General features: G+C 54.9%; 2 protein-coding genes across 4 annotated transcripts in view; both read right to left on the reverse strand.

Moving 5' to 3' along the window:
• Positions 1 to 5,871: 5,871 nt before the first annotated feature.
• On the reverse strand, positions 5,872 to 9,176 carry MYL7 (myosin light chain 7). The gene is made up of 8 exons (XM_003805236.5): positions 9,116 to 9,176; positions 8,313 to 8,385; positions 7,971 to 8,084; positions 7,721 to 7,796; positions 7,331 to 7,435; positions 6,790 to 6,868; positions 6,529 to 6,577; positions 5,872 to 6,030 (listed from the first exon to the last, which is right to left on the reverse strand). The coding sequence occupies exons 2-8, from the start codon at positions 8,313 to 8,315 to the stop codon at positions 5,929 to 5,931; spliced, it is 528 nt and encodes a 175-aa protein (XP_003805284.1). The 5' UTR covers positions 8,316 to 8,385; positions 9,116 to 9,176; the 3' UTR covers positions 5,872 to 5,928.
• A 2,095-nt stretch (positions 9,177 to 11,271) lies between these two features.
• The window catches only part of GCK (glucokinase), a 45,072-nt gene continuing 28,727 nt past the window's right edge, over positions 11,272 to 27,616 (reverse strand). The window contains exons 2-10 of one of the 3 annotated variants that reach the window (XM_003805230.7): positions 20,312 to 20,474; positions 19,289 to 19,443; positions 17,973 to 18,092; positions 16,986 to 17,081; positions 16,777 to 16,876; positions 14,668 to 14,851; positions 13,481 to 13,636; positions 12,515 to 12,748; positions 11,272 to 12,298 (exon numbers count right to left, since the gene is read on the reverse strand). In XM_003805230.7, coding sequence (XP_003805278.1) covers positions 12,154 to 12,298; positions 12,515 to 12,748; positions 13,481 to 13,636; positions 14,668 to 14,851; positions 16,777 to 16,876; positions 16,986 to 17,081; positions 17,973 to 18,092; positions 19,289 to 19,443; positions 20,312 to 20,474 — 1,353 coding nt within the window. In that variant the 3' untranslated portion in view covers positions 11,272 to 12,153. Of the gene's footprint in view, positions 12,299 to 12,514; positions 12,749 to 12,926; positions 13,187 to 13,480; positions 13,637 to 14,667; positions 14,852 to 16,776; positions 16,877 to 16,985; positions 17,082 to 17,972; positions 18,093 to 19,288; positions 19,444 to 20,311; positions 20,475 to 27,616 lie in introns of those variants that run through there. The other 2 variants (XM_024929715.4, XM_024929716.5) reach the window with 2 other exon arrangements.

The raw sequence follows: 27,616 nt of genomic DNA on the forward strand, positions 1-27,616 counted from the left end.
AATCCCCAGGTAACTGTGGTGGCCACCTGGGTTTGCCTAAAGGAAAAAAAATAAATTCATTCCTTTAAGACTGGAAGTGTGTTTGCAACTTGAGCTAGGCACCGGGCTAAAGTTAGGCTCCCCTTTGCCCACGGAAACTGGGAGATAAGGATGTATCTCCCTTGGTGATTACACTTCAAATGGTAGCTCCTAGGTCCTTAAGGAGACATTCCTGGGATGTGAAACTTGAAAGAGGCTTATTTAGCTTTTGAAGAGATCTACATAAAAAAAGTCCAGGAAGGAACTTGCAATGATAGATTTTCTAAAGAAAAAGGAGAGGGGAAAGTCTTTTTTTTTTTTTTCACCAAGGAGAATAAACTTATTCTCATTTTTAATTTGCATTTGCCCTTCTGGTGCCTCAAAGCTAGGGTGAGGGCACTTGGGCAGCACAGCCGGCCTCTGCCCTGACTAGAGGTTGTCCTAGGGAATAAAATGCAGATTCTGACTCTGAGCCCCAGGTGAGGCCTGCACTGTGAGGGAAGAGGCTCCCTCGGGCCTTTGTTTGCATCCAGGGTCTTCAGGGTGTTGGGGCAGGGATGGAGGAGGGGAAGGTCAGACTAATGGGATGATGCTTTTTTTGCCTTTTATTTTTGTATGTTTTTAATGTTAAAAAGAAAAGCCTAATTACCACAAATTGCAAAGGACTAAAGATGTCTAGAATAATGAATGAATCACTTCAGCCTGGAAAGCAGATACTGTCAATCCTATTAATGTTATACAAGCCCCTTCAAGTATTTTACATTTCTTTTTTTTGTTCTTTTATTTTGTTGTATTTTATTATTATTATTTTTTGAGACGGAGTCTCGGTTTGTCGCCCAGGCTGGTGTGCAGTGGCACGATCTCAGCTCACTGCATCCTCTGCCTCCTGGGTTCAAGTGATTCTCTTGCTTCAGCCTCCCAAGTAGTTGGGATTGTAGGCACATGCCACGACACCCAGCTAATTTTTGTATTTTTAATAGAGATGGGGTTTCGCCATGTTGGTCAGGCTGGTCTTGAACTCCTGGCCTCAGGTAATCCACCTGCCTCGGCCTCCCAAAGTGCTAGGATTACAAGCATGAGCCACCGCCTGGCCTTTTTTGTCCTTTTAAATGTGATATCCTAGTACATAGTAAAGATAATGTACTATGAGCATAAGGTGGAACCTTCTCTGCAGACCCAGATGACAAGTTCCCCTTGCCAGAGAACTGGGCTGGAAGTTCTTACCTTCTCTGCCATCAGCATGGCTGAAGGGAGAGAGTGGGGAAAATCCAGAGACCGGTCCACAAAGGAGGTACTCTGGGTTCCATTCAGGAGGGTGCCAGATGATGCTTCTGTATCAGACTGAACGTGAGTTCTTGGCAGAGGAGAAGGGGCAGAAACTGATGGAAGTCCCTCCAGAGAGATGGGAAGGCTCTGGACAGTCCCAGTGAGGGCAACAGGCCTGCTCATGCACAGTCAGGGGGCTTGAGCCAGAGCAGGGCTCCATGGGGGGTTGTGTGGCAGGGACACCCAGGACCAGGAGCTCTGGGACATCTGGAGCGAGCGCCTTGGCTCAGATGGAGGTGTCCTTAGAGTGGCAAGGCTTCTGAGGCTTCTAGAAAGACAGGAAAGGTAAGGGGCGGTGGGTTTATGAGGAGCCTTCTGGTGAGGCTCCCCTTGGAGGCCCCCAGGAACAAGTAGGGTGCAGGGTTGTGGTGGTGGGAGTGTGGAGGAGGCTGGTCCTGAGTCACGCAGAACTGGGGCACAGTGGGGGCATTTAGGCCCTTTGGGTCCTATATTCTTCCTTCCTCCCTTCCTCCCTCCTTCCCTCCTTCCCTCCTTCCTTCCTTCCCTTCTTTCTTTTCTTTCTCACAAGGTCTCGCTCTGTCACCCAGGCTGGAGTGCAGTGGCACGATCATGGCTTACTGCAGCCTGGACCTGGTTCAAGCTCCCTGAATATCTGGGACTATAGGTGCGCACCACCACAACAGGCTAATTTTTTTATTTTTTGAAGAGATGGGTTTTTGCCATGTTGCCCAGGTTGGTCTTGCACTCCTGGTCTTAAGCAATCCTCCCTTCTCTGCCTCCCAAAGTGTTGGGATCACAGGTATGAGTCACTGCGCCTGGCCCTGTTGCATGTCTTTCTTTCTCTGTCTCTATTTTTTTTTTTAATAGGGTCTCACTTTGTCACCCAGGCTGGAGTGCAATTGCAGAATCCTGGCTCACTGCTGCCTCAACCTCCCAGGCTCAAGCAATCCTCTGCCTTGGCCTCCCAAGTAGCTGGGATTTCAGGCGTGAGCCGTCATGCTTAGTTACCTGTTGTATTTCTTTTCTTTTCTTTCTTTTTTTTTTTTTTCTGAGAGGGAGCCTTGCTCTGTTTTCCAACTGGGAGCTGTTGCCTGGCAATGGCTGGTGGGACCCAGGCCAGGACCACACAGGGCTCACAGTGAGCAGGGCCCTGCAGGCCTGGCCAGGGGGCATCTACCTCCCCCAGAGGGAGCTTTCCTTTCAGTGGGTGGACAACATGGAGCTGGTTTTCCCCCTCCCAGAGCTCTCCCCAGCCATGCCCACCTCACACCCCCTTCTGTCCAACATCCTCAGGTGTAGACTGTTAGACACTCCACATAAGGGATGCCTGAGCTTCACCTGAGGAAAAAGTTTGGTCTCACAAGTAATTCGTATGATCTCTGCTTTCTGGAAACAGCCTTCTCTCCTTTCTGTCTGTACTGCTAGAATACTCAGAGGCAACCCTACCCAAATGAAATTGGCTCCTTTTGAGGACATCAAAACTGCTGCTCCCTGCTGCAAGTACTCTCTGCAGAGAAGGCTAATGCCTGCCTCAGAGTCTCCCAGAAACTGCAGTCTTTATTTATTTATTTATTTATTTTTATTCTACCTTTTTTTTTTTTTTTTTTTTTTTTGAGATGGAGTCTTGCTCTGTCATCCAGGCTGGAGTGCAGTGGCTTGATCTTGGCTCACTGCAACCTCCCCTTCTGGGTTCAAGAGATTCTCCTGCCTCAGCCTCCCTAGTAGCTGGGACTACAGGCATGCACTACCACACCTGGCTAATTTCTGTATTTTTAGTAGAGACAGGGTTTCACCACATTAGCCAGGCTTATCTCAAACTCCTGACCTCAGGTGATCTGCCCGCCTCGGCCTCCCAAAGTGCTGGGATTATAGGCGTGAGCCACGGTGTTCGGCCTGGAAACTGCAGTCTTAAATAGACGTACTACACAGTCTAACTCAGTGCTTTCCAACAGGAGTGAAAGCCAGAAATGCAAGCCACTTATGGAATTCTAAATATTCTAGTAGCCACATTTAAAAAGTGAAAAGAGGTGAAATTAATTTTAGTAATAATCTAATATCCAAAACATTATCATTTCAACATGCGATCTATATAAAAGTTATTAATGAGATGTTTGCATTCTTTTTTGTATGAAATCTTCAAAATATTGTGTGCATTTTACACTTTTGGCATATCCCAACTCACACCACATTTCAAGTGGCCAGTGGCTGTCATATTGGTCAGTGTAAGCTGAACTCATGTCCTGGGTCTGTGCCCATCTGTTTCTCTCTATCCTTCTGTCTCTCTCTTTTGTCTCTCTCTCTCTCTCTCTCACACACACACACACACACACACACAAACACACACACCACATACACACACCATATACATTCTACCCTCAGTTTATTCCAAACAACACTAATACAGGCAGTTTTGGTGTGGGAAGGACTAACCTTATCAGACAACTATATCAGGAGTATGAAAGGATAATATTTTTAAAGCAAAATATTGACTTGCATACTAAGTGAACAACCGCCAAATATTTTATTTACTTGTGAATTCATGTGGGAATCAATAAGATGTGACAGCCCAAGAAGCTGGGCAGTGCTCATCTTGTGGCTTATTCCTGGACCTGGTTCAGAGAAGAATTCAAAGAGCCGGTGCATGTGTAGACGGTTAGGAATGCCCAGATGAATTTGCTTAATAGATGCAAAATTGGCTTCTTCCACAGAGAAGGGAAAAATCAGTTGTGCTTCCACTGGACAACATTTATTTGCACGTTAATAGAGAAGAACCATTGCCTTGCTATTAGTTATAATTTAGAGTTGTGGCAGGGCACGGTGGCTCACCCCTGTAATCCCAGCACTTTGGGAGGCAGAGGCAGGTGGATCAACGGAGGTCAGGAGTTCGAGACCAGCCTGGCTAACATGGTGAAACCACGTCTCTATTAAAAATACAAAAATTAGCCAGGCAAGGTGTGCACATCTGTAATACTAGCTACTTGGGAGGCTGAGGCATGAAAATCACTTGAACCTGGGAGGTGGAGGTTGCAGTGAGCTGAGATCATGCCACTGCACTCCAGCCTGGGTGACAGAGAGAGACTCTGTCTCAAAAATAATAATAATAATTTAGAGAGTTTTGAAACAGCTCAAAGATAACAAAAGGTTCAGACAACCCATCAAATCAGATAACTGGACACCTATGATCTTTTTGGTTCATTTTAGTCTTTCACAATTTACCCCTGTAAAGCTTGGATTATAACATGATCCCTTACTTTATGAAATCAGCTTGTTGAACAAGCAGACTCACGTGGTAGAATCCTAATGGTACTTGATTTTGTTCATCCACTGTTCCAGCATGGTCAGTGGAGTGGGCTGGTGGCCTGCTTTCAGGATGGAAACTCAGGCAGTTTATGACTTTTGTAATCTCTCTAAGCAACAGAAAATGCCATAATTCCAGGAAGTCTCAAGTTTCAATTTAGTAATTAAATTGCCAGGCGCCAGATAAAATCAAAACTGAACACCTGTCTGGGTGAAAACGCCTTTCCTCTTGGGGCCTTCAGGAAGGGGTGCCCCTCCTTTCTCGCTCACCTCCTTCCCACTGACCCCCAGGTACAGGGATTGCAGCAGGGCTTGTGGGGAGGGAAGGAGGCAGGCTGAGAGCTCTTACTGGGCTGTCCTGTAGGCAGGAGACTTTGTATGCTCTGGATCTGGCTGAGGTTTGAGCTGTCACTGCCTGTCTCTCTGTCTCTGTTTCTCTCTCTGGTGCTTTGGATGTCCCCTGCTGCTCCTCTGGTACTCGTGAGGATCACTTTCTCCTCTAGCTCTTGGGTTCTCAGATGAAGGGTGACGGGAGCACTAACTATTCTCTCCTGAGAAGTCGTCTCCCTACACTCCAGCTGTCTGACCCTCTTACCCCTCATGGCGCATGAGGGGCTCAGGAGGCATGATGCCAGGTTCTGGGCATTTCCTCTAGAAATTTGCATGTTACCTGGCCCCTGCTTTGGTGTCCATGTTCCTCATGTCTTAGTGCCTTGCCTGTATTTGCAATGAGAAGCTGGTTGTGTTTCAAATGGGTACCTCTCTGCCTTTCACAAAGGGCCCATGCAGGGAGGCACCCAAGCCAGTGTATTGAGATGGGGTGCGAGCAGTGGGCCAGGGGAGGCTGTGTGGTTGGGTGTGGGGGTCCCAGGGCTGCTGCCCACCCGCTGGGCTGTTGGGCAGAGTTTGCTGAGCGCCCAGCAAGCAGCCTCTTCTCTGCACAGCCCCAAGTAGCTGGGCAGTGCCCACTTTGTGGCTCATTCCTGGGCTTGGTGGAGGTGGTGTAAATCCCACCATCTCCTCTTCTAGAGGGCTGGCCTTGGTAAGATGCTCACACTTTCTGGGCCTCAGTGTCCTCATCTGTAAACTAGGCATGATCATAGTTCACACTTCACTTGGCATCATGGGAGTGAATCAAGGTGAGCTGGCGAGGGGCCAGCTCCCAGGAGGTAGATGGTGGCCATGATCATGGTGATGTGCACACTGAGACCCTGGGATCCCCCTTGGCTGGTCCCCAACCCATCTGTCACAGACAAGACACCACAGCAATTCCAATTTTGCAACAGAGTTTATTGAGGTGCCCCCCCGTGGGCCTGGCCCTGCCCCTCATTCCTCTTTCTCGTCTCCATGGGTGATGATGTAGCACAGTGACTTGTAGTCGATGTTCCCCGCCAGGTCCATGGGTGTCAGGGCGAACATCTGCTCCACCTGCAGGGGACACTGGTGAGTGGCAGTCCCCTGGCTCCTGGCCCAGCCCGGCAGAGACCTCACCTGAGTCCTGTGGCCTTTCTGTCTGCCCCCTGCATCTGTGCTTTTTGCCTTAGCTTTTCAACCCTAGACCCCAGACTCTGGGTTAATGTTTTTCTGTTGGCTGACTCTGGGCAGAGTGAGGAGTCAGTGCAAATGCGGGCCAAGGGGCAAAGGACGCCCCTCCAGCCACAGGCACAGGCCCACCCCAAGTGTACGAAACCTCTCCCTATCCACTTCCCCCCAGGTCTGTGCATAGTCTCCCTGCCTGGCGCACCCTGCCCTCTTTTCTGACTCCACATCTTTACCCTCTAGGTCTCAACAGAGATGGCACCTCCTCCAGAAGGGCCCTCGGCTCACCCTTCCAGCAACTGCCTCACTGGTACTGGGCTCTGGGTCATGGGTGAAGGCCCAGAGAAGGTGCTGGGGATGAGTATTGAAGGGGCTGGGCAGCCTCACCTCAGCTGGAGAGAACTTGTCTGCCTGGGTCAGGAGAAGCTGCTTGAACCTGGGGGGTGAGGAGGGTCTGAGCAGGAGACTGCGGGGGAGTGACTGCACAGGGAAGGTGGGTACGGAGGCTCCCATGGTGCAGGGAAGGGTTGGCTGCACCCCAAAGAGCAGTGTAAGGCCCCGAAGTACAGGCAGCCCCCCTCACTAGGGGCCTCACCCCGCTCTCTGCTTCCACCACGGTGCCCCTCATCTGGCTGGGCCCATACTTACTCATCCTTGTTCACCATCCCTTTGCCGCTGGGGTCAAACATGCGGAAGGCACTCAGGATGGCTTCCTCGGGGTCTGTCCCTGGAAGGCCGAGGCAGCCAGGTGAGCATCCATGTCTCCAGCATCCCAGGTCCCCCCCAGGAGGAACTGGGCTGCATGAGGAGCCCCCCACATCCCAGAAGAGGTGGGGGTATTCCCTAACATAAAATATTTCTCGGGGATCAGTGGGGCTGGGAATGGTCATCCTCCTGAGGCGGGCAGCTTGGCTGGGAGACTGGAATTTGGGGGTGGGGGCTGAAGGCACATTTCCTGGCTCCAAGTCAGCACTGGGGTGACCAGTGCACATGGGATTCTGGGGCAGAGGATGTGCTTGTAATGGGTCATGGCCAGGAAGAGTCCAGGTGGGTCCAGGTGGGGTTCAGTTAGGGTTCAGGTGGGGTTCATGTAAGGTTCAGGTGGGGTTCAGGCAGGGTTCAGGTGGGGTTCAGGCAGGGTCCAGGCTCCCTGCCTGGCCAAGGGTGCCCAGCTCTGTCCCAGGCTCACCATTGAGCTTCTCCCCAAAGAGCGTGAGGAAGACGGTGAAGTTGATGGGGCCCTTGCCCTCCTGCAGCATGGCATCCAGCTCCTCCTCTGGGACACTCACCTTCCCTGGTGGGGATGGGGCATGAGGTGCACACAGGGACCCTGGGTGTCCCCCAGAAGGGCCCAGGCCGCCCTCCCTCCATCCTGGCCACAGGGGCTGGAGGGGCAGAGGCAGCTGTGGGTCGGGAAGGTGAAGTGGAAGCAAGGCGTGACAAGGGGGGAAGGGCAGTGTGAGGAGACGGGGAGGAGGGGAAGCAGGGGAGCAGGGTCCTGTCCCCCCAGCCACTCCCACCCGCCCAGCAGCTCAGAGTAGGGACCCCAGTGCGCAGGGTGGGAGGTGGGTGCACGCACCCAGCTGGGAGTAGGTCTCCCTCAGGTCTGCCTTGCAGATGATGCCATCACGATTCTGGTCAATACAGCTGAAGGCCTGTGGGATGGGGGCCTTCAGGTGGGAGCAGCCCCCAGCTCTAGGGAAGGTGGGAGGTGGGGGAGAGGCCTGGGTGGTGTGAGAGGCAAGGTCAGGGTAGAAGGGGGGGTATGTATGTGGGGTGGGGTGGGGGGGCCAGGATGGGATCTGAGGCTACTGGGTGTGGGCACTCACTTCTTTGAACTCCTGTATCTGGGCTTGTTCAAACATGGAAAAGACGTTGGAAGAACCACGTTGGGCCTGCTTGGTGGCTGCCACCTTGCCCCGGGTCCCCGCCTTCCTGCTGGCCTGCAACACTGTGAGTAGGGAGGGGTCCTCTCCCCAACTCCTCAAAGTCTCCCCACCCCACCCATCATGCACAGTCCCAGAGCATTCCCAGGAGAGCCGGGGCCAGGATCCTCTTCCTCTCCCTGGGGACCACCCTCAACCCAACACAAGCACAGAAAACTCTGCTCCCCCAGCCCAAAGGCCAGCACCTGGGAGACCGCTAGCCTTTCTTCCCCAGCAGGCACTCACCATTCTCTCTGCAGAGGTGTGGCTGCTGTCGTGATGGCAGGGCCCAGCCTCCTTTATGTCTCAGCCTTATCACCTGAAGGTCCAAATAAGGAGAGGAACAGAGGATAGGCCCAAACTTGGCAGCCCCCGCCTGGGCTGGGGGAGGCCTAACAGATTCCAGCCACATTCCTGATGACCTTCATGTCCTCAACGTGTAACATCCTGCTGTCTATCCATCCTGGCAGGGCCAGACACAATGTCTGCCTGAAGCAGAGCAGGCTCAAAGCTCTCACCACCCTAGGTCCTGATGAAGGGATCCAGTTACTCCCGTATCTGACCACCCCTCCTTGCCAGTCCAGCCAGAACCCTGGCCAGTGCAAGAAGACAGCTGGTGAGGGCCAGTCCAGGGCCCCCGCAAGGCATGGGAGGGCAGTGGGTAGTTCTGAGGATGGTCTGTGGCCTGAGACCCCCCGGGGCTTCCCAGAGGTTTTGGTGACCCTAGGCTCTGACCTTTTGCCCCTCTGACCAAGGGGCAGAAGGCACCCCGAGCTAGCTGTGACCCCAAGCAGAACACTTTGCTTGGCTTTGGGGCAATTCCAGAGGGTTAAGGAGCTCCATCAGCTGCCCTCCCATGCAGCCTACCTTGCTCCCAGTCTGCCCTGCTGTTTGGAGCCTTGCCTTCCTCAAGCCTCATCTCAACCACACTACTTCAAAATGCTCTCCCTAACATCCTCAGCAGGGAGCTTCTGGGGCACATTTCCCGTTTGCCTGGTGGCTGATGTGTTTGTCATTCCTGGCTTCTGTGCCCCTCCTGAGCACCCCACCTGGTTGACATCTGTATCCCCAGAAGGCCTGGTGCACAGTGGGCCGATGGGCAGGCCTGCGTGATGCTGTTCCAGAGAAGCAGTCTCACCAGCTTCTGGGGCCGAGGGTACAGCAGAGGGGCTGGGGAAACAGGGGACATCCTGGAGGCAGCAGGAGTGGGCCACCCCAGGCTGGGCTCACTGGCTGCTGCCCCTCCACTGGAGCCAGACCTATGTCTGTCAGTAGCTGGCTGGTAGAGTGCAGGAGCTCTTATCTGTCAGACCCAATACCCTTTTTATATAACAAGAGTTTTCTTTTAAATTTCTTAAATTCCCTTTTTTTTTTGAGACAGAGTCTCACTCTCGCACAGGCTGGAGTGCAGTGGCGCGATCTCAGCTCACTGCCACCTCTGCCTCCCGGGTTCAAGCCATTCTTGTTCCTCAGCCTCCCAAGCAGCTGGGATTATAGGCATGTGCCACCACACCCAGCTAATTTTTATATATATTATTTTATTTTATTTTATTTTTAGTAAAGACGGGGTTTTATCATGTTGGCCAGCCGGTCTCGAACTCCTGATCTTAGGTGATCTGCCTGCTTCAGCCTCCCAAAGTGCTAGGATTACAGGTGTAAGCCACTGAGCTCTGTCACCCAGGCTGGAGTGCAGTGGCATGAGTAGAGCTCACTGCAGACAACCTCCTGGGCTCAAGTGCTCCTTCCTGCCTCAGCCTCTGGAGTAGTTGGGACTACAGGTGCACACCACCCTGCCCAGTGTTTTTTTTTTTTTTCTTTTTTTAATTAATTAATTCATTTTTGAGACAGAGTTTCGCTCTGTTGCCCAGGCAGGAGTGCAGTGGTGCAATCTCTGCTCACTGCAACCTCCGCCTCCTGGGTTCAAGCAATTCTTCTGCCTCAGCCTCCTGAGTAGCTGGGATTATAAGCACCCACCATCATGCCCGGCTAATTTTTGTATTTTTAGTAGAGTTGGGGTTTCACCATGTTGGCCAGGCTGATCTCGAACTCCTGATCTTTTGATCCACCTGCTTTGGCTTCCCAAAGTGCTGGGATTACAGGCATGAGCCACCGTGCCCAGCAGTGCCCCCCCGCCCCGCCCTTTTTTTTTTTTAAGAGATGGGGTCTTGCTATGTTGCCCCAGGCTGGTCTCAAATTCCTGGCCTCAAGCAATCCTCCACCTCAGCCTCTCAAAGCACTGAGATTATAGGCATGAGCCATCACACTGGCCCATAACAAGTGTTTTATGACACCTCCTTTGTTATCTAGAAAAGAAATTCATTTTATCTATTTCAATTCAGTCATATAACCTACCTACGTATAGAATTTTAATAATTAATACAATGTCCTGAACTGTAATATAAAGGAGAAATAGAAAGCAATTGATATTAAAATGTGTTCCACTCTGTGAATGCTTGAGCATAACAGTAATGATAACAAAATAATCAGATGCTTGCACCAACTTATAAGGAATAATTTAGACTCAAGAGAACTAAGAAGAGCCAAAGCAATTCCACATGAGAAGTAGCAGAAAACAAGAAATCTGAAGGGGGACATGACTTTTCAAAATCACAACTTTGGGTTAAGATCTGAAGGAAACAAAACAGTTGTTCCTAATTAGCTGGGTAATATCTCTCATCAAAAAAGGAATGCATGAAAATCACACAAATATGTTTCTATGTCACTGTATTTTATGCTGCAGAAAGATGGCATTATGCCTACGCTTGGCTAACTCTAAATAGGCGTTCCACTGACAGGAGCATCTGGAGGGACCTTAGAAATCCAACATGTATCTGGGCCCCTACTCACTGGCAAACCTAAGTGATTCTGACTGGACAGGACGGTGCTGAGACTGACCTGCAGCAGGACCAGCCTCATTCCCCCACTTCTCCAGAGCAGCACCTGGCCTGGCACTCCCTCTGCACACATTCCATGGGCAGGCAAGCAGGGGCCTGGGCCAGGCAGTGTACTGTCCACTGCTCTGCCATCCCCCATGACACCCCATTCCTGTTCCTACAGCCTGGTCTGTCACTCCTCACACTCCCCTTGGCACAGATGGCTGGAGGAGCTGTCTGGAGGGCACTGCCGAGATACTGAAGTGTCTTCATGCATGTGACGCAGACTCTTTATAGATTGTCCCCACAGTCCTAATGCACAGAAGTCAAAGAACAGTGGACAGGCCATGTTTAAAACTTTTAACATTTTTAATTAAAAAACCCACACAATCTTAGGTTGGGCATGGAGAGGGTGGCATGTCATATGATGGGGTCGTCCCTTGGGGTGTGCTGAATGCTGCTTGGGGTTTCTTCCTGAGCCAGTGCTATGGGAGCTGAAGATGTAGGGCTGGCCCTTCTCCCCTTTGTGGGCCCCTTGGGGCAGAGGCTTGGGGGCTCTGTCTCTTGCACCTGCTGCGAGGGTCCATCCCAGAATCACAAGCCACTCAGTGATGGGGGTATGGGAGAGAAAAGGTCTCTGGGGGTATTCGAAGCTTGGGACACCTCCTCCATGGAGCCCCCTCCCATTGCTCCCTGGGCCTCTTGAGCCTCAGGCAAGAAAATGGCCAGGACTGGGTGATGAGCAGCCCCTGGCTGCCCTTTTGGCCCAGGTCTAGGTCTGGTCAAGCTGTTGGAGCTGCCTCCCCACACAGGATGAGTTCCCAGGGAAGTGAGGCCACAGCAGGATCCAGAGGGCACCCCTTCCCAGAGCCTGGGCCCAGGCGAGGCCAACAGCTCTGACAGTGTGGAAATGCAGCAAAGTCCTGAGTGAGCAACTCCCTTCTGGGAAATTGATTCCAGCGAGAAAGGTGGGGGGCTTCCAGAGTCTCTGTTCCTGCTCCTGCCGCACCCCCATTAGGGCCCTGGGGCTGTCCCACCGAAAAACTGAGGGAAGAGGCCCGCTCTGTTCCCCAGCGGTATGGCAGGGGGCCTGGGTCCTGACAAGGCCAGGCCTCCTGCCCCGCCAGGCTGCGAGCACGTGTGGGGAGCACTTCCCCATGGAGCCTGGGTGCTGTGGGGCTGTGGCATCCTCCCTGCGCTTGCGGCCACTGCTCTCACTGGCCCAGCATACAGGCCTTCTTACAGGCCACCGCCGAGACCAGGGCCGCACCCCGGCCACTGCCCTCCTCCGACTCGATGAAGGTGATCTCGCAGCTGGGCGTCAGCCTGCGCACGCTGGCATGGAACCGCTCCTTGAAGCTGGGCAGAAGAGAAGCAGTGCTGCCGTCCCTCCTCCCACCTCATCCTCCACATTCATTACCGGGCGCCCTGCACGCAGTCGACCCTTCCCCCAAATCTAGGCCAAGGGGGACGAGAAGAGGACTACGAAATCTTGGAGCTTGGGAACCGCAAGGAACCTTGGAGCGCGCGCTTTTTGGGCCCCACTTTACCAGGGAGAGAGCTGGGCGGGCTCACCTGGGGTGCAGCTTGTACACGGAGCCATCCACGCCCACAGTGATGCGCATTACGTCCTCGCTGCGGCTCTCGCGCATGCGGTTGATGACGCCCGCCAGCCCCGCCGAGCACATGTGCGCAGCGCGCGTAGACACGCTCTCGCAGGCGCGGCGCACGATGTCGCAGTCGGTGGTCGAGGGTCGCAGCCCCAGCGTGCTCAGGATGTTGTAGATCTGCTTGCGGTCGCCCGTGTCGCTGCGGGGCGGGAGGAGGTAGGGCGGTCGCTGAGTGTCGCTCCGACAGTCCATCCCCCTCCAGCGGCGGCCTCTCGTTCTCCAGGGTGGGGCCCTGGCCAGCCGTCCCCCCAGCGGCGGCCTCTTTCCCTCGCTGAGCCGGGACCCCTCTCTGGAGAAATGGGGGCGATCCCGCTCACCTCACCCAGCCAAAGCGTTTCCTTCAGGGACTGGTTAGTACTGCTCCCTCTAACTAAGCCCAGGGTCTCCGTCCTAACGTGGGGGTGTCAACCATGCCGCGCCTTGGGGTTGTGAGTGATGTGAGAGGATGGCCACGGCGGGCAGGGAGCACCGAGGGGACTCACGGATGGGGACCAGTGCCCGGGCGCAGGCTCGCCCCCATCCCTGCTGTTGGCATCCCCGTCCGGACCCCGCCTCCTCCCCTTGGGCCCTCCCCCTCCTCCCCGTCTCGGGCCCCGCCCCTCCCTTTGCATCCCCGTCCTGTCCCAGCCTCCTGCCCTTGGACCCGTCCCTGCCCCGCCCTCGCCTCCAGCGCCCGGCCTCGGGCCCCGCCCACTCCCCCGCCCCCTGTGCCCCGCCCCGGGCCCCGCCCACTCCCGGAATCCCGCCCCAGGCCCTAGTTTCCCATCCCTGCGCCCCGGGCCTGGGACTCAGCGTCGCCCTGAGACCAAGTCTGCAGTGCCCGGGCGTCCCCAGCCCCTGCCCTTTGCACCCACCCTCCTCCTCCGCACACCTCTCCACCTGCGACACGAAGCGCGTCTCGAAGGCTCCGCGTGTGCGCAGCTGCTCGGAGGCCTCCCCGTGGAAGAGCAGGTTTTCGTCCACGAGCCTGAGCAGCACGAGCCGCACCAGCTCGCCCATGTACTTGCCACCTATGAGCTTCTCATACCTGGACATAGGGCAGGTCCATTACATCAGCAGGCACGAGGGAGGGCCCCTCATGCAGGTGGAAGCCGGGAGCCGGCCCCACTGCTCCCCACTGAGGTCACGAGGCGGCCACGTGGGGCACTGCGATCCCCACTCCCCCAGCTGGTTCACGTCTTTCCCTCGTTAATGAGCCAGAGCTTTAGAAATGTCAGGGATTAGAAACGTGCACGTTCAAGTCAATCACGGGAGCAACTTTGGCCTGCCCCTGGGCCCACTGCAGTAAAGGGAAAGACAGATAGTTCAAAGACCCCATCCAGTCCCTCCGAAACCTTCCTTGCAGGGGGCCCTGCGCCGAGCACGGGACCTACAGCTTCAGTCCTCCTTTAGCTGCATCCAGAGCTGCTGTTCATTGGCCAGTTATGGTTGGGAAAACTAAGACTTGGAGGGTTAGTGCCCAGTCAGAGGCACGCACCATGTTGCTGGCACTTTCTTGCTTAATCTGTGACCTTCCGTATTTAACTTAAATAAATCGAATACTACTGACCTATAATAATAGAGGCCTGCGAGCGGCAGAGAGGACGCTAATAAAGTAATTAGCATAGGCCTGGCACAGTAGGTGGTAAACAAGTGATAGCCATGATTAATGATGAGCTCTCTGTGGGTTGGTTTCCAAGCTGTGACTGTCAACCCGCAGCATTCCACAAAAGACTAATATTCTTTCTGTGAATGTGGCCAAATACATACTTTGGGGAATGTTGGGTTAAACCCAGGAACCTTGCTGGGGGCGTCTCAGAGCCTCCTCTGCATGCACGATCACCTGTCGGAAGGAAAGAGGTCTGGGCTTATCACATCACAACTGGGACTAACCCTTCATCTCTCACAGTGGCAGGTCATGACTGAGCAGAAGGGATGGAGCTTACGAACGGATTGTCAGTTTGCTTTTCCCCAGAGTTGTTTAAAAACAAGCCCATTATCTGCAATGGCCCGGCTCCCATCTGCCGCTGCACCAGAGCGGCACAGGGCCTGGGTTGTGGGGGAGGGGGGCATCCTTACAGCTGCTGACCGGGGTTTGCAGAGCTCTCGTCCACCAGGCGGTCATACTCCAGCAGGAACTCGTCCAGCTCGCCAGAGTCCCCGAAGGCGCCCCACTCGGTATTGACGCACATGCGGCCCTCGTCCCCCTCCACCAGCTCCACATTCTGCATCTCCTCCATGTAGCAGGCATTGCAGCCCGTGCCTGGGGTGGAGGTCGGGGGGACTGTCAGCGAGAGCTGCACTGCCCCGGAGTAGGGCCTGGTTCCTGCCCACAGGAGTCCCTCTCCCGCTCCCCCATGCCTGTCTCTGCTTTGTCTGGAACAATGGAAAGGCGGCTCTCCCTGGGGCTGGAAGACCTGGGTTGCTTCAGTGGCCAGGGACAGCTTTCTGGGCTGTCCTCTTTCCTAACAGGCAACAGTAACACCTTCCCTGCCTGTTACCTAGGTGGTTGGGAGGACTGAGAGAAACAGTGTGTATCAAAGAAATGGTTGTGGGACGTTATCATTTTATTTTGTCTATGTACGACCCTTGTTTTCTGGCACTGTCCATGCACATGTTTGAGCTTCTTTGTCATGAGACATGTTTGGATGGCAACCCAAAGTGAGTAAGGCATGGTGTGGGCCCTTGGGAGCAGCCCAGAGGCTCCTGTAGACAATTCCGGATATGGAATTTTGTAATTTGCTGGCCCCTGTGCAGAGTGACAACATGGAGTCTTTTGTTCACAAGTTATTAAGAGTTTCAAACTGCTGACAGCAGAGCCTCAAGCTAGCATGACTGTGTGGGCTGCACACCCCCAAAGCTGTCAGGGACAGCAACTCAAATGCTGGTCAGTCGAGCTGCCACATAGGAATCAGGGCTCAGTGATGTTTAGACTTCCAGTTTTTATTTATTTATTTATTTATTTGGAGACAGAGTCTCACTCACTCCATCACCCAGGCTGGAGTGCAGTGGCGTGATCTTGGCTCACTGCAACCTCTGCCTCCAGGGTTCAAGCAATTCTCCTGCCTCAGTCTCCTGAGTACCTGGGATTACAGGCATGCGCCATCACACCCAGCTAATTTTTGTATTTTTAGTAGAGACGAGGTTACACCTTGTTGGCCAGCTAGGCTTCAAATCCTGACCTCAAGTGACCCGCCTGCCTTAGCCTCCCAAAGTGTTGGGATTACTGGCGTGAGCCACCTTGCCTGGCTGCCTTCTAGTTTTTTATGAACAAACAGAAATCCAGACTTTGATGTGAATTCTCCTAATTTTCAGATCTTGGTAATTGTTATAAACATGTTTTTAAACACTGAGCAGAGTCAAGAGTGGATGTGGGGCAGATGTGAGTGGTGGGTCACTCCTTGCCACCTCTGCCCCAGGAGGGGTTATGCCTGGGCCCAGCAGCTGCAGCTTGGCTTGGTGGGAATTCATGTGGAAGTGTCTCGGGGAGCCCCAGGCAGTTCCAGAGGAGAGGGTGGAAAGGGCTGGGGGGATCACAGCCAGGGATGGCTGGGGCTCACGTTTAGATGCTGGATTTAAAGACAACGTTCCTTCTGAAAGGTGAAAATGGAAGTAGAGAAGTATAGAACCACACGGCTGTGCGCACAGCAGATAACTGATCTGATTGGATTGCTCCTCAGTGAAGGCTGGTTATAATGACCTCCGGAACTTCTGAGAAAGGTCCAAGTTGGTGTGGAAGACCCCTCTGCTGGGAGGGGCGGACTGCTGCTCCCTTTCCTGGTACCTGCCTTCACTTTGGGTGGGGGCAGGGGCAGGGGCAGGCCCGTGGAAAGACCATTCGGGTGGAGATGGCACCACTTTTGCTTATCCTCTTCCACTTGGACCAATCTGTCCAGTTGGTCAATTTACCAGATAAGTGTTTTAATTATAATCCTGATGGGTGAGGTGGATATGCAGCTGGCATACCATCTGATGCAGGAATGTGGCATCATGGTGTTGAAATGCTTCCTACTGTACACGGTGCTTCCATCTTGATACCCCAAGACCACCCAGGCTGTAGCACCAGGCTCTGCTCTGACATCACCGGTTGTTAAGTACTTTGGTCCTCACCCCACAGGGCCCTTGAAGCCTGTTGTACACAGGGAGCCTCGGCAGTCGGGAAGGGGCAGGGGTGCAAGGAGCTCTTACCCACGATCATGCCGACCTCGCACTGATGGTCTTCGTAGTAGCAGGAGATCATCGTGGCCACCGTGTCATTCACCATTGCCACCACATCCATTTCAAAGTCCTGCCAAGAAGCACAGAAGCTGCAGTGCTGGAAACCAAGGAGAAAGGCAGGCAGTGCTGGGGTGGGTGGCCCAGGGCAGCCCCCCCGGCAGGTACAGGTGCCCCCTCACCCCTCTCCGTTTGATAGCGTCTCGCAGAAGCCCCACGACATTGTTCCCTTCTGCTCCTGAGGCCTTGAAGCCCTTGGTCCAGTTGAGAAGGATGCCCTGTGGGGAGAGAGAGGCCTCGTGGCTGCTAACATATACTGGAGGCAGGGTGCTAGGGCCTGTCACTACCTCCTGCACAGGGCCATAAAAGTATGCACCCTACTTTACAGCTGAGGAAACAGGCTCAGAGCAGCCCCATAGCTTTGAGAGGTGTTGGGAACGATTCTCCTTGAAGATATCATATTTCTGCAGGGCTGAGTCCCAGCCAATTTAAGAATGTTGTACTGCACAGCTCTGAGACGTCATCCCAGAGTCAAGGCAGGGCATGGGGGGAGCAGCTCTGTGTAAAATCAGGATTTCCCTCCTGCAAGGCACCCCACTGCATGCACAGGTGCCACCTGGCCCTCTCTGTCTCTGTAGGGACTGGGGCTTGGAAAACCACATGAGTTGTTGCTTTGGCTGCTGCTTCTGCTGTGAGTGAGGATCTGGCTTTCTCCCTGACCCAAAAGTCTCGTGTTTTATGTGTGTGCATATATAACTGTGTGTGTGTGTGCATGCACAGATGTAACTGGCAGGCCACTTTGCTAGCTTGCAGGAAGGGTAGAATCTCAGTTCCTTCACATTTCTGACTCAGCTAGAGGCAGTGTGACATGACCGTGGCCTGCAGGTGACCCAGAGCCCAGCTGCCTGAGTTTGAGCCCCACCCTACTGCCAGCTGCTCTTTCCACTGGAGTGGGGTGATCACAGCTGGTGCCTCACAAGGCGCACAGCCAGAATTAGCTAATGTGATGCTTCTTTTCCACAGCATTAGAGGTGGCAGGTGACATGGCCACAATTTGAATCCAGATCTCCCTTCTGAGCACAGGGTATGGGGGCTACATTTGAAGGCAGAGTTCCTCTGGGGCGCCTGTGCCTCCCCTCATCTGCCTTCTGCCCCTCCACCTGGCCCACCTTATCGATGTCTTCGTGCCTCACAGGAAAGGAGAAGGTGAAGCCCAGGGGCAGCTTCTTGTGCTTCATCTGATGCTTGTCCAGGAAGTCGGAGATGCACTCAGAGATGTAGTCGAAGAGCTGGTAGATGCACGCCATGGTGACCATCTGGCATGGGGGGGGTGCGCTGGCCGGTAGCCCTCCCCACGGCCTCATGCCAAGCTATTCCTCAGGGACACTGCACCACCTGGCCACTGAATGCCAGGCCTGTCCGCAGTTTCCCTCTCCTCTTCTGCTGCTGCTTGTTGGGCTCAGGCCCTAAGCCTCCCCCATGCCAGAGACCTGCTGACAGTGGCCCTCGGGACAAGGCAACACAGGGCAGGCTGGTCCCTGGCCCGGCTGTGCTCTGTCAGCCTAGCCCTCCCAGCTGAACCTTGTGAGGTCCAGCCTCAGGCCTGGCCGGCTATTCCTGAGGCTCCACATGGAGGCACATCCTTGATTTCTGTCTCCAGCACCAGGAGTCTCCTTTTCTACTTCTAGGGGCCCTGGCCACCCATCCTTACTGAAGACCAGCCCCGACTCCCCTCACACGGGCCTCTCCATGGAACTGGATACTGCTGAATGCTCTGCTGACTGACCAGGCTCCTCACTGGCTGCTGGGGCCAGGGAGGTCCCCACACCATCCCACTGCCTTGATTCACACCCAGCCCACAGACAGACTAGCAAGCTGCAGGGGTGTGAGGACGGGTAGCCACTGGCAGCCTCCTGCCTCCTGCCTCGGAGCCCTGCCCTTCCAGGAACTGGCCTTGGCCACGTGCTTGGCTGCAGCCAGGGCTCTGGCCTTGCCCAACTCCCCCTAGGCCTCATTCTGCTTCTATGTTCCCTGCACCCCAGTCCTCCCCATGGTCAGGGGTCCTTGCTGCCTGGGTAGACATTGTGATTGCTGTCACCCCACTTTCTGTGCATGCTGGTGGAGGGTGAGGGGTGGCCCTTGGAGAGGGGGGCAGTGCACTGGCTGCCGGGTCACATTTCTGTTCTTACACATTGGTTTTTCCTCTGGTAAACTGGACAAGGTGTGACTGGCTGGGGTTCCTCTTGCCACTAACTCTTCCTCAGCCCATTCCCCTCTCAATGCTGGCCAGATGGTGACTGTGGGACTTGGGGACATGTTGGCCAGTCCTGTTCACCCAGGCCTCCAGCTGCCTCTGAGGCTGGGTGGTCCTCCAGCCCCCGCTCTCCCCACCCCTGGTAGACAGGTGGCACCTCCCGTCAGGACTCGCTGGGCCCTGAGATCCTGCATGGCCTTGGCCCCCTGCCCCGGCCCCTGCGCTGCTCACCATCTCAGCAGTGCCGGTCATGGCGTCCTCGGGGATGGAGTACATCTGGTGTTTGGTCTTCACGCTCCACTGCCCCTCCTCACCTTCTCCCACCTTCACCAGCATCACCCTGAAGTTAGTGCCACCCAGGTCCAGGGAGAGGAAGTCCCCGACTTCTAAAGGCACAGAGAGAAGTGTGTCAGCCTCAGGGACACCCACAGGCTGGCCTTGGGCTGGGTGGGCCCCAGGTGACTGAGCCCGGATATTACAAAGAGGAGGAGGGAAGGCACAAGGGGACTAAGGGAGCTGGACAAGGGGCCACCAGACACCTGGGGACACCAGTGTCAACTGTGGAGGGGGTCAAAGGTCAGCCAGGGAAAAGTCAATGGGAAACTCCTGCCCTGGACAGTCACCGAGAGCCCAGGGACCAACTGAGGACCTAGTGCAATGGCCCAGCTGCAGAACTGGGCTGGGAGAGTTCCCTAAGTGCCCATGGGGAGCAGTGAGATTTTTTTTTTTTTTGAGATGGTGTCTCACTCTGTCACCCAGGCTGGAGTGCAGTGGCGCGATTTTGGCTCACTGCAACCTCGGCCTCCCGGGTTCAAGCAATTCTCATGCCTCAGCCTCCCGAGTAGCTGGGACTACAGGAATGTGCCACCATGCCTGGATAATTTTTGTATTTTTAGTAGAGACGGGGTTTCACCATGTTGGGCAGGCTGGTCTCAAACTCCTGGCCTCAAGAGATCCGCCTGCCTTGGCCTCCCGAAGTGTTGAAGTTACAGGGGTGAGCCACTGCACCTGGCCAGGAGTGAGATTTAAAACGCCAGTTTTCCTGAGGTTTGCCAGCTCCAGGGTGAGCCCGAGTGCCCCAGGGCCGGACCAGAGGAGCCAAGGGTGAGAACTGGCCCAGGTCGAGGACTTCATTGCTCCCCAGGAGATTCTGTCTCTGGCTGGCTATGAGTCTGGGAGTGCCTGGGGTGCTTCTCCCAGCTAGGGCTGAGCCCACAGCTGCTTCTGGATGAGGAGCCGGTTACCATATGGTACCTGAGCCTTCTGGGGTGGAGCGCACGTAGGTGGGCAGCATCTTCACACTGGCCTCTTCATGGGTCTCCAGCCTCAGGCCACGGTCCATCTCCTTCTGCATCCGTCTCATCACCTTCTTCAGGTCCTCCTCCTGCAGCTGGAACTCTGCCAGGATCTGCTCTACCTGCACAGGGAGGGGAATGGGAGCAGTCAGGCTGGGGAGGGGGTAGGCTGGGGACCTCAGGGTGGGGCTGTCACCAGGCATCTGCACACCGAGGGCCTCACGGGGCATCTCCCCCACACGCCATGGGCCTCCTTCTGTCTTCTGACCCCGGGGTCAGGATGACCCATCATCTCAAACTTTACTACAGGTAAAACCAGCTGGAAAGTCAGAAGAGCAGAGTCTGGTACCAGCCACTCAACAAATGCAGCCCACAGCATGTTGGAGGGGTGAGCAGCAGAGGGCAGAGAAGCTTCTGTCCCTGACGATATCCCTGTGGCACAGCGTCCTGTAGCACCCTGCTTCGTCCCTCAGGTCAGAGCCAGGGAAAGGAGGGGCTAACTGGGAGAGCTGGCGAGGTGGGGCTTGAGCCACTTGTCTGGAGGGTGCCAGGCAGCTGGCATTGCTGTCAGAGAGACCCAGTCCTCCTACTTGGGATTTACACAAGAAAATAAATGGGCCTGTCTGCACAGGTGTGCTAAGGGCCAGCCAGGAGTGAGTGTGAGTGTCTAGAAGGAGGTGTCTGCTGACTGAAGCCATCTGTGGCATGGGCACACTGGGCCACAGAACAAAGAGGGTCCCTATGCACTGATGTGAGAGATGCCTGGGCACACGAAGCTCAGATCTGATACTGCCACTCCCGTGAGCATGGACGGCCCATGGTGTGGCTGCTGGCTCTCCACATGGCAGTGTGAGGACAGGCCGTGAGTGCAGATGTGACTCTGCCTATGCATCCCCAGCAAGCTGGTGTGTGGACAGCTATGTGTCTGTCCACTGGGCACCCTAGTGCTATTCATGGAGAAAAGGCCATGTTAATGTGCTGGTTATCTCTGGGCAGTGGTGAGAAAAATAATCATAAGAATATTTTCATCTTGAATCAAAAAGAAAAAGGAAAGATGCTCTGATAAAAGCCGTGGATCCATTCCACAAAAACTCACACACTTTTGCCCACAGTCTTACGCATAAGCTCAGAGGGTTGGAGATGCTCTGAATCCCAGCCAGGAAGCAACACGGCCATTTTCCTCTTCTTCCTCAGTTTTTAGAACTCAGATTTTGTTGGTGTGGGGAGCACATTGTGCCATGATTAATCTAAGGTGGGCACAGCAATTCTATACTCCTCTTACTGATGATCAGTCTAGAGTTGGGCATTTCACCCAGTTCTGGCCAATGACAGGTGAAGGGAAGCCTGATTTTAGCAGGGGGAGGAGCTTCAGTGTCCCCCTAAATTTGTAAACACAGCTGTGTAAGGATGTGATGGCCAGCGCTGTGATAGCCACCCTGCAACCATGAAGAAACAAGGCCGGAGGTTAAAGCTGTTAGCATACTGCAAATGTAGGGAAGAGAGAGTAATGCCAGATCCACCCTCCACGTGCAGCTTATGGGAGCAGACGCAAACCACTTATGCCACAGTGAGTTAGGTGTTTGGCTTCCTGCAGCCCAAAGCATTCCTAATAGATACAGATCTTTAGTTAAGAACCATGTCTCTTAATGAGGCCCCACATGTAAAATTTAAACTCAGGCAAGGTCAGAAAGGGATGGGGCTGATAAAGTCTGTGACAAAAGACACAGAATCAAACACCCATGTTGGCTGAGCAGGCACTGTTCCAAGGCTGTGAGCATGGGTGGGAGTGCATGCCCTCCCCGACCCCTAACCCTCCAATCCAACTGCCCCTGCGGAGCACACCCCTGGAGATGTCCTCAGGGCTCTGTGGAACAATCCAGGCTGTCCTCAATGCCCCACAGCTACAACCTTTGCCTCCTCTGTCTTTCTTTCCTACACCCACCAATGTAGAAGATGCCAGGAACTAACTGTGAAGGCATCTGTCATTTGCTGAATTCCTCCATATGCCAGGCCCTGCATTAGGTGCCTCACATAGCAGCCTCACACACTATGCCCTGTCACCACAGCACCGGGGAGGAGGTGCCAGCAGCACCCAACTTGCAGATGAAGAAAGGCTTACAGAAGTCATTATTGCAGGCATGGGCAGCCAGCACACCATGGTGAGGCCAGCACCCAAATCCATGCACACAATGGCTACTGGCAGGAAGTCCTAGGACCCAATTATAAGATACCTGTGGGCTCTCAACAAAAGTGATGCTGCTCTTGCAAAGGTCCAGCCCTCACACCTGCCTGGCACCACCCTTGTGCCTCTCTCCAAATGGCCCATCCTGGTAGCCACGGACCTGGACTCTGGTCCTTTGGCCCCAGGTTCTTCATGGGAGGAGCCAACATTTCAGTCTGAGGTCTTGGCGGAGGACAATGGCATGGAGCCTATGCCCAGGTGGCTGATCAGAGTGTGGCTGTATTGTCAGACAGTTGGGGCCCTTGAGTGATCCTCCCTTGCAGGGCTGTGGGGAGAACTGGCCCAGCCCTTGGAGAATAAGGAGAGCTAGGTACAAGTTGGCTGTTGTTTCTCTTATCACATGTTGGGAGGCTGGGCCCTGTAGGGTGTCGAGGAGGCTCAAGTCTTCCCCCTCTGTATCAAGGCCCGCGTGTGGCCCTGCCACTGACTGGGTGAAGTCCTGGCTCTACTGTCTTCTAGGCCAGAAAGTTCTCCCCGAGGAATCCCGGTATTGGATGATGTCAAACTGATACCATCTGTTCAGAGGGCAATTTGGAGTTTCTCTAAGTTTAACTTTGATCTGACAGTTTCTCTCCTAAGAATCTGTTCTGCAGCAAGAGGGCTGCAGGCATTTCCAAGATACACAGGGGGGTGTCCTCTTGCTGCAACAGTGAGGACCCTCATATTCACTGTTGGGGACTTTAAATCAACACCAGGACACTTACCACAGGGCCTCTTGTGGCCTTTCCCATGAAGGAGACATATAGGCATAAGTGAAAACGTGAGATGGGACCTGAGGTAGGACCTGATCCCATTTCTGTAAATAAAGTTGCATCTGGCCTGTGAATCTGATTTGTTCTGTATAATATTCTCAAAAGCTTAAATTTGCTGCCACCACTTAAAATCTATTTAAAATAGAGACACTTTTACACAAAAATCTGGATTTCTGTAAAAGTAGGTCTGTATTCTCTGTGGGCTGCAGGGAAGCAGGGGACATGGGGTGGGGGAGGCTGTCTCCCCACAGTGGCAGAACCGGCCAGGGTCTCCTGGCACAGGGCTCTTATCTGGGCCCCGCCCTAGCCAGATGCTGCAGGGTCTCTGCATTGTCCACACCGCAGGGCCTATGAAGGCCCCTCACACACTTCCCAGTGGGCATGGGTTGGAGGATAGATGCTGTCAGCTTCCGAGGCTGCAGTCACCAGTAGACCTGGGGGTTCACCTCTCATGTGGGGAGCATCCTCCAAAGGTGAGCCTTGTTCTTGGTGGGAACAAGCCCTTTCCTCAGGGTGCATCTGGGCCTGCAGAAGTTCCCCTCCTGGTCCAATCCCAGAGGAGGAAGCTCTGACCCAGCTTGGTCTCACAAGCCTGGGGGTCACGTTGTGGAGCAGAGGTTGGCCTCACAGACTCCCAGGACAAGCCCAATGGCAGGGACTGAGGCTGATGCACACTTCCTGTGTGCCAGACCTGCTCTGGGCACCCCTCCCTATTATTGCTACAGCCACCCTGGGACATGGGTACTTTTATTATCTCCTTTTTTTGTAAGTGAGGAAACTGGACACAGAGGTACAAACCCTTCCCCAAGCCCACAGAACCATAGGCCACAGAGGAGTTTGAACCCAGGCACTGGCTCCAAGCTTTCCTCTCACCTGGCCAGGCTGCATCCTGCCCGACTTCAGGCCCAGCACCAAGCTGTTCCTGGTGCCCAGACCCCAGCTACAAGTATCTCTCTGGCGAGCCTCATGCTGGGTGTCTGTGCAAGCTTACAGGGCTTTCCCAAGCAGTGTAGGAAATGTGGTGGTACCTGGGGAGCCCTGAGAGCCTGGCGCCCCAGGTGTAGCCTCGGAAGAAGAGCACAGACAGAGCCTGTCCCTCCCCCTGGCAGCCTCTGGGAGGCAGCCCCAGCCAGCTTGCAGAGGTTTCTCTTGCTGACCTCACCCAAGAGGTCACAGGACACATAATCAGGGCCCACAGCCAAACGTACAACTTTTCTTGCCTGAGGACGCCCCCACACTCCCTGCAGGGCATCTGACCCTCATCTCTTCAGCAGATGCTCACTGAATGCCAGGTGCGGCACAGGGCACAGAAGCAGAGTTGACAGTGGGACCAACCCCTCTCAAGGGCGGGGATCTGCAGGAAAGAACCTCAGTCAAGTTGGGGACAGGCTGGGGGGTGAAGGAATGGGGACAGATGAAGAGGGACGAGGTCGGGCAGCTGCTGCCAGAAGATGGGAGCAGGGGACCTGCACTGAGGCTGGAGCAGAGGCGGGGAGGGAGGGAGTGAGGCTGAGCTGTGAGCAGCAGGAGGTGAGAAGCCTGGAGGCGCCGGGCTGCAGAGCAGGGGCATCTTGGGGCAGGGTGGAAGCAGGGCGTCAGGCTGTCCTAACAATCCCTGTGCAGGGATGGTGGGCGCAGGCTTGGTGAAAGCGGTAAGAGTCTAGACTTATTCTGAAGGGAGGTGGGAGGGGCTGAGGAGAGGAACAGAAGGGCCTGGGAAGAAGAGGTTCCATCTGACCTGGGAGTTGGGTTGTGGGAGTTGGGATCTTGGTCTGGGCATGTTAACACATCTGCCAGCCAAGGGGCGATTTGTTCCAAGTAGCAGTTGGCCATGTGAGGCCCGAGTTCAGAGGAGAGTCTGGCTGGAGAGGTAGATGTGGAGCCATCAGTACAGAGACAGTCCTTAAGGCCACTGGCCTGGACATGGTCACCAGGGTGTACAGGTTGGATAGCAGTGGGAGAGGCGGAGCTGGTCGGGCAGGGCTGCCAGGGGCAGGATGCTGTCCCTTTTATGCAGTGAGCAGTGCTTTGTGACCCCACCTCCAGAACGCAGTAAAAAAGGCAGGATGCCTTCTAGTGCCGCCTTTGGCAGACGTGGACTGAGGAACTGTCTATTCCAGCACTGGGAGGGGCCGGCTGGTGGAGCTGTGGGTCCCTGAGGAAATGGCCAAGGGCCAGGGCAGTCCCTGGGCAGATGCTGCAGGCCTGGGGGCTCCAGAGCCCATCCGAGTGCCAGATGTCCAGCTGTAGCCTGGCCCCCTCCATTCCCGGGCCCTCAGGTGGCTATGTACACAGAAGTGAGTGGCCTTGGGCTAGTGCCCACATTCTCCTGAGGGACAGAATCCCTGATCCACCAACCCCTGGAAATGCCATGCAGAGCCCCCAGAGAGCCAGACAGCCCTGGGCAGCCAGCCAGCTCCCCCCATAAAAGCCCCGGGCCAGGCCCCGGACACTGGTGTCCTGGGTCACTGTTAGCTCCAGGAATAAGTACCCTAGAACCCCTCGAGAGGCTGGACACTGGATAGCCACAGTGAGGAGGGGTGGTGGGTGGAGGGCCAGTGGCAGGCACAGCTGCCCTAGCCAGGACCCCCAAGGCCCGTATGCCTCCTTCCAAGGTGCCCCAAGCCTGCTCGCCTTCCCTGCCCCCAGCCTTAGTTTTGGTAATCTGCAAAACCAAGGGCCCTGCCCTGGGTGCTGCTCTCCCAGTGCAAAGTCCCTAACTTTGGTGTGACCCTTACCAGAGTCAAGGCTGTCTGGGCCTGGCTCCTTGTGACATCCATCGCCATCTCTCCGAGGGGCTAAGAGGTAGATGCTTTGGGAGGCAGAGATGCTTCTGCCTGCTGAGGCCTAGCACATGCTGTAGCCTTGGAGCGTAAGGCCCGCCAGTGGCAGCAACGGCTGCTTGGATGGAGAGCTGCCTGAGGCTGGCAGCCCAGGGCTTCTGCACTGAAAGGGCTCAGCCTGGCGGCTGCTCAAATACTCTGCCCCCTGCCATGGGGTCAGAGGCAGGGCCAGAAAGGGAGGGTAGGCCCATGTGGGGTAAGAGTTGACAGGGCCACGGGGACAGAGCCATGGGGCAGCCGGCCACACTCTGTGAACATGGGGTAGGGATTGCTGCCCGGCAGGAGGGGGTGTGCAGAGCCAGCCTACCCATCTTCCATTCCTCAGCCTTGTGCGGGCAGAAAGTCACCAGGCTGCCTTGGCCACAGAACACTTACTGAAATGCCCTTGGACAGGGAGGGGTTCCTAAGGGGGCCTGGCCCGCGCCGGTGCAGGTCTGGACTTGATCTTGGAGGCAAGGGGATCCCCAGTGGATTTTCATCTGCAGAGAGGTTCGATTTGCATTTCATACAATCCAGGGGTCTGTATGGAACTTGGGGAAGGGGTAGTGGAGGAAGGTGGCCAACTGATCAAAAACAAACAAAAAACAGGGGTATCATTCTTAATTTTGTGACTGCAAAGTCCAGGCCTCAGGCTTGCTTTGGGTGCCTCCATGGGCATAGACCATGACTTCCAGGCTCTGGCCCAGGCCTCTCCTTGGGCTCACCTGGGAGTGACATCCGCATGCTATGTACTTGCTGGCACCTGCCAAAGCCTGCTAAAATTAGCTGGAGCTGGCAAGTGGGTCGGGGTATGGAGGGTGCCTTGTCAGAATGCCAGGTCTCTCGCCAATGGCCAGAGTGATCACTCCCAAGAAAGCCCGTGATACAATTGATCCCTTTCCCAATATAGAGCAGAGATGGCCTCATCAGATCTCATGTGACAGGCCACTGACCCCCACAGCCCCCAGCTCTGAGCTACTGTTTGCTCATGGGGGCAGGGCTCACACCCAGGTTTGGAGTGGCACTGGGGCCTTCTTCTGGTTCAGCCAGGCCAAGAAGCAGCCACCCAGCGAGACTTGCCCTTCTTCTGGGCCAAGCACACAGCACAGGGGAGGAGAATCTAGATTCAGTTCTCAAGAAAGGCTGAGGATGTGTACAAAGCCTGAAGCTGAGGCAAGTGGGCCCCCTTTCTTGGTTGACTGAACTGCCAGTGCCCTCTCTAGCCTCTATTTAGAGCAACAGGCATCCCCTAGAGTTCCTTTCTGGGAGCCACCTGCTGATATTCATTGGCATCCATGAGGCCAGAAAGCGGCCCAACACCCCTACTTCCCCACACCATCTAATTCTCCGGGACCAGATTCTCATGACTCATGCCAGCCCTCCTGGGCACCCACCCTTGTCCTGTCTCAGTGCCTCTTCTTCAGGATAAGGGGTGACACCAACAGTCT

Source organism: Pan paniscus, chromosome 6, assembly GCF_029289425.2.
Source record: "Pan paniscus chromosome 6, NHGRI_mPanPan1-v2.0_pri, whole genome shotgun sequence".
NCBI lineage: Eukaryota > Metazoa > Chordata > Mammalia > Primates > Hominidae > Pan > Pan paniscus.

Bases quoted from the DNA above. Each gene is read 5' to 3' on its own strand.
- MYL7 (XM_003805236.5), bottom strand. The intron at 6,578-6,789 runs GTAAGTATGGGC...CTCACCCCCCAG, and splicing joins GGGATGGTGAACAAGGATGA to GTTCAAGCAGCTTCTCCTGA. The intron at 6,031-6,528 runs GTGAGGCTGCCC...TGTCCCCTGCAG, and splicing joins ACAAGTTCTCTCCAGCTGAG to GTGGAGCAGATGTTCGCCCT.